The sequence below is a fragment of the Microtus ochrogaster genome, unplaced genomic scaffold, assembly GCF_000317375.1.
Source record: "Microtus ochrogaster isolate Prairie Vole_2 unplaced genomic scaffold, MicOch1.0 UNK41, whole genome shotgun sequence".
Taxonomy (NCBI): Eukaryota; Metazoa; Chordata; class Mammalia; order Rodentia; family Cricetidae; genus Microtus; species Microtus ochrogaster.
The window spans coordinates 1,875,113-1,884,712 of NW_004949139.1; the positions used below are offsets into that span (position 1 = coordinate 1,875,113).

Below are 9,600 nucleotides of genomic sequence, written 5' to 3' on the forward strand. Positions count from 1 at the left end.
TTGTAGACCAGGCTGGACTCGAACTCCCAGAGATCCGCCTGCCTCTGCCTCCCGAGTGCTGGGATTAAAGGCGTGCGCCACCACCGCCCGGCTAAGCAAAATGTTTTTAAGATGAATTTTGGCAGCTGCAGCCTATAGGGAGGGGCTGGCTGAGGTTGGCTTCACTGGGAAGTCCAGGGCCCACCATCAGTGCTACCCAAAGAAATCTGAGCAGAATAAAGATGAGTAAGAAGTATAGACCAAATGTCCTCTGTATCAGTTTAGAATGACAGAGACTTACTGGCTACTTGGACAGCCAGCCTAGGCCCATGGTGATCTTGATGACTTTGGTGGCAGAGGTCCCATCTGAGAGATTTTCTTGTAGAGGGATTTGGGAAACTGACCCACCTTGACAAAGTAAGGAGGGACAGTGTATTTTTCAGTTCTTTGTGCATTGACTATTACAGCCATAGTGAAGCAAGTCCCAGGTGAAATCTGCTGCCCATCTTCTCTGGAGGCTCAGGGCCGCCACCAGGCGTTGACATTTCTGTTTATCATGGGAACTGATAGTTAAGGAACATTTAACTTTTTTTTTTCCCTGGTATGAACATTCTGTCTGCGTGTAGGCCTGCATGCTAGAAGAAGGCATCAGATCCCATGTGGCTCCTGGGAATTAAACTCAGGACCTCTGGAAGAGCAGCCAGTGCTCTTAACCTCTGAATCATCTCTCCAGCCCTTCCTTAAACACTTTAAATGCCATATTCAGCATTTTTCTGAGGGGTTTGAGGACCATAATATGAGTACCATAATATAAGTATGCCTGACTAGACAAATTTTACTTATTTTCAGTTAATTGTTTTTAGACTTAAACCTTGACAAGATGTACAGAAAGCTAAAGCTTGTCCTTGTAGATGAATGACATTTGTACTTAGCATAGTTCTGAGCACATAAAAACTTTGGTCATGTATAAAGTGGCTGACCATTGACTTGCATGTCTTAGTTATCTTTAACAGTTTATCACAAGTTGATACCATTTATAAGTTAGGATTTTACAGTTTTGTCCCTGTTGAATATGAGCCTTAAAAATTTGAATTGAAGATCCCTTACCATCAAAATAAAACATTAAACCATAAATATAGTCAGTAGAGATACTGGGAACCTTACTTTCCTGATTTTTTCATAGTGTACCTTACAGAAAAATCAGTTTCTTGTATGACTCAGCTTATCCAAATAGCTTAACCTTAGCAAAGTTAGTAAAGACAGAGAGCCTAGGCATACGTCTAGTCAGTTTTTGCTAGCCTAAAGGGACCCTAGGAACTCATAAACCTTATTCATTAAACATATTCCTTATCTAAAAAAATTTTTTAGAACTGGGCAGACACTTTAATCCCAACACTCAAGCCAGAGGCAGACAGATCCCAAATTTGATACCAGTCTGGTCTACTGAGTGAGTTCCAGGACAGCCAGAAATACAGAGATACCCAGTCATGGGGGAAGGGGGACAGAAACAGAACAAAAATTTGGAAGCCTGTAGTTGAGCCTAGTTACAAAGATGTAAGCCTTGGCTAGAGTGTAGCCAGGGTCAGAGCGAGGAAATGGGTGAGACTTTTAGGGGATAAGTGTTGTATTGACAAGAATTTCAATTCAGGGTATCCCCTAGTGTATCTAGAAGCTTGTTAGAGAGATGCCCAGGATTGAGGGGTATCCCTTCTCCACACAATGGGACACCCAAAAGGGTGTATAGAACTGCCTTACTCCAGCACGATTTTGTGTTAGACTCTACAAGCTGAGAGACAACAGGTCACTGCAAGTGAGACACCGAGGAGGTGAGGAGCAGCAGCTGAAGAAATGGACTCTGAAATTTTTGAGTTGAAAATGGTAGGTTGCAGGAGCCAGCAGAAGCAGATGATCTGAACCTGGGAGTGTCAAAATTGATGGTTTCGTTCAACTAGGAGGGACAGGACCTTTTGGGGGTTAAGTGTCCCTCCCAGGTTTCAGACACCAAATATAAGTGATGTTGCAGAGAAACTATAGAGATAGACCTCTCCTTGGGCAGAAAGAAGGATTTATTGGGGATCATACTGCCAAGGTCATCTGTAGGGCTGGGGGCAGAGAGCAGAACAAATGCAGAAAAGGAAGCAGATTTGATATGACAGTCAGCAGGGTGTCTGAACTGATGCAGGCTCCAGAACTAGTGCCCTTGCCAGATGGAGTTGACCTTAGGGGAATGGTTAAGGAAGGTTCCTGGGGGAATTGATGGTGGTTTAAGATACACAGAAACACCTTAAGAGGCCTGCCTTTCTGGTGAATAGGAACCTGTAGGCTCGTTTGCACAGTAACAGTCTTTCTGTTTAGGACAACTAGCACTGCCATTTGGGGGGAAAGGGGCTGTGGGGGCTGAGGGTTGGGGCTTTGGACCTGACAGTGAGCTGCCTGATATGGGGGCTAGGAATTGACTTGGTACCTCCAGAAGCTTGTAATCTTTGGAAGGTGGCCCGCTTGTTGGTCCCGGGTCCCAGCTACCCAGAACTTAAATAATCACACCAAAACCATATTATTTAAAACACTGCTTGGCCCATTAGCTCTAGCTTCTTATTGGCTAACTCTTACATCTTAACTTAACTTATTTCTATTAGTTGAGTATCGCCTAATGGCTGTGGCTTACTGGCTAAAGTTCTGTCCAGCTCCTGCAAGGCTAAATGGCTTCTCTCTGACTCCAACTCCTTTCTCCCAGCATTCTCTTTAGTTTACCCCACCTAGCTCTGTTCCTCTATAGCTCTGCTACAGACCCAAAGCAGTTCCTTTATTAACCAATGATATTCACAGCATACAGAGGAGAATCCCATATCAGTTCTTCTTCACTGAGCCATCTTTTCAGTCCCCTATTTAATTTTTTTTTAAAAATTAATTTTATATGCTTGATGTCTGAGGAGGCCAGAGTGGAATGTTGGATGCCTTGAAATTGAAGTTTCCAGATGTTTGTAAACAGCTATGTGGATGTTGGAGTTGATTCCAGTCCTCTGGAAGAGCAGCCGGTGCTCTTCAGTGCTCAGCCATCCCCTTCACCACTCTACTTGTTTGAATTTAAGACAATATATGTATGAAAGCAGGCTCTTGCTGTGTAGCCCATGCTATCCTGGAACTGTCAGTGATGCTCCTTCCTCAGCTTCCCAGGAGCTGAGATTATAGGCATGCAGCACTGTGCTGACTTTGTTCCTTACTGCAGAAATATTTTCATATGTAAGAGTTCCTGTGTGCAGGGTCAGACTTTTTCCACTGTGTTGTATCCAGAGACTGAACTCGGGTTATCAGGCTTGACAAGAAGCACATCCACCCACTGGATCTTAGCCCATTGCTCTGTAAAGAGCACATTTATAAGAATGGATTCTAGTTAATTTCATATAACCACCTTCTGAGATGTCAGAACAGCCTCGTTTCTAAGTGGGCTTTGTATTCCTCCCCACGTCATACTACAAATGTAGTTAGTTAATTAGCGAGCCTCATGGTAGTAGAGCGCAAGTGCCTGTGGAATTCGTCTGTGGACTTCTCTACAGAGGTCCTGCTGCTGATAGCCTGTGTACTTGATGTATTTGTGCATGGCCCTGGGGATTGTGTAGTGTAAAGTACTAGATGTCATTTGAAGCCAAAGAGAAAAAGCAGGTACTTGGGTCAGAATCGAGAACTTTATCTCCTTCTGCTCTTTTCCCTTTAAAAAAAGAAAACTTCCTTTGTTCTCTCATTATTTCTTCTTCCTCCCCTGAGACTAAAGTGTGTATTTGTAAACTGTTATTATTTTTATGATATTTATTTGCTTAGTGTGTGTCCGCATATGTACAAATGGAAGTCGGAAGGAAGCTGAAGTCTGTCTCCTTTACCTCGTGGGTTCTGAGGATCAAACAAGTCACTAGGCTTGGCAGTAGGTACAGTCGCCTGCTGCGTCATCTTTCTAGGCCTAGGCTTTAACATTGTATTTGGTGTGCTATGGCCCAGGACTCCTAGGAGGACTCTTAGAGGTAAAGCCTTTCCTTTGATTTTTAGGTGGCTGTGCATGTGCATAGTCACTGGGTGAGTGTGTATAAATTAAAAATCTTGGCTTGGTTAGCACTGAGTTGCAACTGCACCCCTCATTTAGGAAGTAGAAGTTGAAGGATTAAACATTTTCTGACAGCCCAGGGTAAATGGTGAGACTTTATCTTAAGTAAATAAAAAACAAATCCTGGACTCACCAGTCCCTTTATTCCTATATCCTACAAATAAATGTAGGCACTCACAGTGAGCAGAGCAGAGCGGTGCTGGCATCTGGGAGGCTACATGCTTCTGGCATGGTTTTGTTTTTGTTCCATTGTTGTTTTCGAGATAGGGTTTGTCTGTATCCCTGGCTGTCCTAGAACTCTCTTTGTAGGCCAGGCTGGCCTCAAACTCACAGAGACCGTCTCCATCTGCCTTCTAAGTGCTGGGATTAAAGGCGTGCACGACGCGGACGTGGCAAAGAACGGCTTTGGTATTAGAAGTATTCTTAGCAGACTCTTCCCCTTGGCTTGCAGGTGAACAGTCTGCATGTGGCTGACCCGGTGGAGACGGTGTTGCAGCTCCAGGACTGCAGCATCTTCATCAAGATTATTAACACCATGTGAGTATGAGCTGTCCAAATCCTAGCTAGTCCTTGGGTGGGGCTGCATGTGCTCGATTGGTGGGCTCTCACCAGAAAACCAGGTTGGGCCGAGACACCGTAACCTTGCCTTTCTAGTTACTGGACCTCTCAGTGGGAGGGGTTTCAGCCTTGTCCTATCCAAAGACCTCCTCACTCCGGCACAGAAGACTCTTCAAAGCCCTATGCACAATTCTAAAAGACTACCCCCAAGAACTTCCCATCTTCCTGTCTCAAAAGTAGTCTTCTGTAATCCTCTTTTCATGGTGCGCCCTGCCCTGCTCTCTCATTGTTATGCATGTGAGATGCACGTGCATGAACGTGGATGCTTGGATGCCACAGCGCCCAGGAGGAGGTCAGAGGGTAGCTTTAGGAGCTCTTCTCTCCTTCCACTATGGGTTACAGGGATTAAGCTCAGGTCATCGGGTTTGGGAGGCCCAGCCAAGTGTATCTAGACGGATAAGGCTGAGCTGGAGCACTGTAGTGGGAACACTAGTGCTGCTGAGTGGCCCAGCACAGAGAAGCCTGTTAGAATGGTTTTGTTATCCTTTGAAATTTTCTCTTTTGAGGGGTGGGGTGTCTTACAGGAGTTTCAGACCATTGACTTAATGCCACTGGCTCTTCTTTTTTGTTGTAGTTGTGGCTTTTTGAGACAGGGTTTCTCTTTAAGTTTGGAGCCTGTCCATCCTGGAACTAGCTCTTGCAGACTGGATTGGCCTCGAACTCACAGAGACCCACTGCCTCTGCCTCCACCACCACCAGCTGTTTTTAGACAGGGTTTCTCTGTAGCTATGGCTGTCCTGGAACTAGCTTGTAGTATAGGCTGGCCTCGAATTTAGAGATCTGCCTGCCTCTATCTCCCGAGTGTTGGGATTAGAGGTGTGAGTCCACCACTGCCAGCTTTTCTTTTTTTCTCAGCCCCTTCCTCCTTCCCTCCTTCCCTCCCTCCCTCCCTTCCTCTCTCTCTCTGTGTCTCTCTCTCTGCCTCTGCCTCGTCCAGGATACCAGGCCTTCATGGCCTCATTATTTCCTTGTTCCAATTTATTCCCATAAGTGTGATTTCAAGAATATTATATCTCCTTTGCTTGTAGTGCTTCCGTAACTCTCTGTGGCTGGCAGATTGGAATCCTAAACGCTTATTTGTTTGCTTTTTATATTGAGGCAGGGTCTCATGTAGCTAGCCTCAACTGACAATGTAGTTGAAGGATGGTCTTGAATTTGTCTCCCTGGTGCTAGGAAGGCCTAGATAATTTTTACTATTTTCAATCCGTAATAAAGTGGTAGATTGAGGCATCTGTCATCAATGGTGTGTAAATCCATTAGGCTGGCAATACCTAGCCCACCATTTAATTTTACTATTACTAAAAGGCAAGCGACTAGATACAATACCCTCTGTGTTGTAATATACATTTATGTGTGTGTATGTATGCAGGTATATGTATGCTTTTTTTGAAATCAGAATAGATGAGGAGTTTTTCTTCTTTTTTTTTAAGATTTATTTATTTAATATTATTATGTACACAGTGTTCAGCCTCCATGTATGCCTGCAGGCCAGAAGAGGGCACCAGATCTCATTACAGATGGTTGTGAGCCACCATGTGGTTGCTGGGAATTGAACTCAGGACCTCAGGAAGAGCAGTCAGTGCTCTGAACCTCTGAGCCATCTCTCCAGCCCAGATGAGGAGTTTTTCAAATTTGAAAGACTAAAGTTCAAGGCTGGAGACATCTCAGCACTTAGAGCACTGGTTGGTTGATCTTCCAGAGGAACTGAGTTTGATTACTCCCACCTAGATGGTGACTCACATGTTGTGGAATCCAGGGGATTTGATGTCTTTCTAGCAGTCATGGGCACCAGTAGCTCAAGGTGCATAGATAGACATGCAGACAAAATACCTGTACAGAAATAGTTTCTTTTTAAGAGAAAAGACAAATTTCCTTGACTTGGTACAAAGCAACAGTCCAGAAAAACATTGTACCCCAGTTTACCTTGGTGAATTCATGTGTTCATTAGTTACTTCCAGGAGCATAGGTGACTCAGGCAACCGCCCCACCAAAAAGGGTAATAACGTATACAAAAATAGAACTACAAACATAAAGCCAGCCACACTGAACCTTATAGAAGAGAAAGTGGGAAGCACACTTGAACGCATTAGCACAGGGAACCACCTCCTAAATATAACCCCAGCAGCACAGACACTGAGAGAAATAATAAATGGGACCTCCTGAAACTGAAAAGCTTCTGTAAAGCAAAGGACATGGTTAACAAGACAAAATGACAGCCTACAGAATGGGAAAAGATCTTCAGTAACCCCACATCAGACAGAGGTCTGATCTCCAAAATACACAAAAAGAACTCAAGAAATTGGACAAGTAGCTACCTTATTATCCTAGTCTATTTTTCTTTTCCAAAGTGATTCCTGAGTCTAAACATTTTTCCATTCCCAGCCCCATTATAACCCCATTATAGCCAACCCCCAATAGATGACAATTATCCATAACCCTGAGGGAACAAAATCTGTTGGGAAGGGTCCACTATTTTCTTAGAATTGCTTCCTGCTGTGTAGTGGGCAACAGTATCTATGTGACCCTGTAAAAAACTAAAACAGTGGTTAGTCTCAAGAGGACTAGCTCTAACATCGTAGCCAGTCTGAGCAGGCTGTTGGGTTTATCTGAAGTTCTGGCCAGAGTGTTGTAAGAAGAAGGTGGACCATCTCATCCAGCCAATTTGGACTTTCTTGAGCAGTTTGTAGTCCAAAGTCAATCTTGAGTGGTGTTTATCCACTTGGTGGCATCATTATGGACCAGGTAGAATCATTGTTTTGGGGACTTCCTTTTGGAGACTTCAGAGTTTGCTGTTAGGAGAATTTATTGTTCATTGTGGAAAACTTAAACATTATTAATATAAAAATGGAAAATTTAAATTTTAAGATCAATATATTTATCTAAAGAAAGGTATTAAGGAGTCAAAAATAAGTAGGGAGAAATAGAAATTTGGGGAGACAGTTCTGAAGATTCCCTGCTCGCTGCCATCCTCTCTTACTTGTTCCTTTCTTCTGTGTGTTGGCTGTTGGAGAGTTGGGGGAGAATGAGCACCCCTTCTCACCTCTTCTTAAAAATTTCAGCTCTTTATTCCTCTGCTCAGTGTGGAGTGTGGGAACTTTGCCCTGAAAACCTCAGAGCCATGTCTGCACTCAGGTTTTATATCTTGGCACTGTTTTCTTTTCCCATGAATCTCTTCTGCTCTACGTTAGCCATGCGTCCTGACATGTGATTGTTGAGCCACTCCAGGCTATGTAACATGGCTTCCCATTCATCTGTGCCGTCTCCTGCCAGCTTTAGCCTCTTCAGTCCCAGATCTAGGACAGACTGGGGCTGAAGGGGCAAAGCAGCAAGCAAAGATGGCTAATTACTCCTGTCCAAATGCTTATTCCTTTTTGTCTGTTTTGTTTTAGACACAACACTGAAGAGGGGAAACAAATTCTTCAGCAGCCCATGCCAGAAAGACTAGACTTTGTTTGCAATTTCCTACAGAGTAAGTGTTTTTCTTAACTAGTTGGGCAGCTTCAGCTCCTAGGACTTGGTCCAGAGGACTTAGTTATGAGTGTCTGACCGGAAAAAAAAAAGGTTCAGATTTCTCTACTCAAGCAAAAAGACAAACCCAGCCGTGTCAGCCTCTTTGGATCTTGAGACGCCACCACTCCCAGCTTGTGTTAAGAGAATGTCCCTTAAGTCCCAGTGTCCAATGTCAGGTCCAGGTAGACCAGAGGGCGACATCACTTGCTGGTCATGTAGTCATTCTATTTTGAAGATACAAGAGAGAGAAAAAGGTTCATGTTACCCTTGTAAAGATAACTTTCTCTTTTTTTAAAATATTTATTTATTATGTATACAGTGTTCTGTTTGCATGTATGCCTGCAGGCCAGAAGGCAACACCAGATCTCATTACAGATGGTTGTGAGCCACCATGTGGTTGCTGGGAATTGAACTCAGGACCTCTGGAAGAGCAGTCAGTGTTCTTAACCACTGAGCCATCTCTCCAGCCCAAGATAACTTTCTCTTACAAAAAAAAAAATAGTTTTCTTAGGTAATTGTTTAGGTGGTAGGTAAACAGGCACAGTGCAGTTTCTTAGACACAGGTTCTTAGTTTGTGGTATGGAGATAATGGTAATTACTCATTGGGTTAGTGGAAAGATTTCATAAGAAGGTTTGTGAAGCCAGGCCGTGGTGGCCCACGCCTTTAATCCCAATATTTGAGAGGCAGAGGCAGGCGGATCTTTGAATTTGAGATCTACAGAGCCAGGGGGAGAAAAAGAGTGTTTGTGAAACTTGGGGCCCAGAGCGTGTCAGCTCACCTTCCCTGGTCATCCTTTACCACAGAGTCTGACATTTTTAACATGGGAGCTGCCTGCTATTTCCACCTCAAGAGAATTATAGGGCAGGTGGCCTGCTGTCCTCTATTGCTCTGATTGGACTCAGCTGCAGACTCTTCTGCAGCCTTAGTTGGAACAGGACTCTTATATGATCTCATGTCTCTGGCTCCTTCTATGGTGCTAAGTAGGGGAGGTGATGAGCTGGCAGGTGAGTGGCATGTTGACCCCGACTTAATGCTAATGCCCTGGCACTTTCTTCTACTACTATCCATGGAGCTCTGGGGCTGCTCTATGGCAGCACTGACTTGTGGTGGAAATACAAGGTAGGTTGGAGAGAGAACATCTCTAATAAGGGCCCTTTGACTTGGCGTCTCCTCGGAGGCTGTAATTCTGCTTTTGAAGTTGAGTTTTGAGAGTTCAGTGCTTGCTATGTGGTTGTCATTGCAGAAAACTGGAAGCATCCCTCATCTACACAATGCCTGGTGTCTGTGCAGAAAGTGATGGAGGGGTCTGAGATGGAATTGGCCAAGGTACTTGTGGGAGACCAGAGTTGGGTGGCAGGGACCTGAGAAACCTACCAGGCTTTTTCTTTTCTTTTCTTTT

At 44.2% G+C, this 9,600-nt stretch overlaps 1 protein-coding gene across 7 annotated transcripts in view; it reads left to right on the plus strand.

Annotated features, from left to right (window-relative positions):
* Window positions 1-9,600, plus strand: part of Numa1 (nuclear mitotic apparatus protein 1) — a 78,106-nt gene that overhangs the window by 47,046 nt on the left and 21,460 nt on the right. For all 7 annotated transcript variants that reach the window (XM_005368798.1, XM_026790102.1, XM_026790101.1 and 4 more), the window contains 3 exons: window positions 4,524-4,609; window positions 8,080-8,159; window positions 9,445-9,527. In XM_005368798.1, the coding sequence (XP_005368855.1) occupies window positions 4,524-4,609; window positions 8,080-8,159; window positions 9,445-9,527 (249 nt within the window). The remainder of the gene's footprint in view (window positions 1-4,523; window positions 4,610-8,079; window positions 8,160-9,444; window positions 9,528-9,600) is intronic.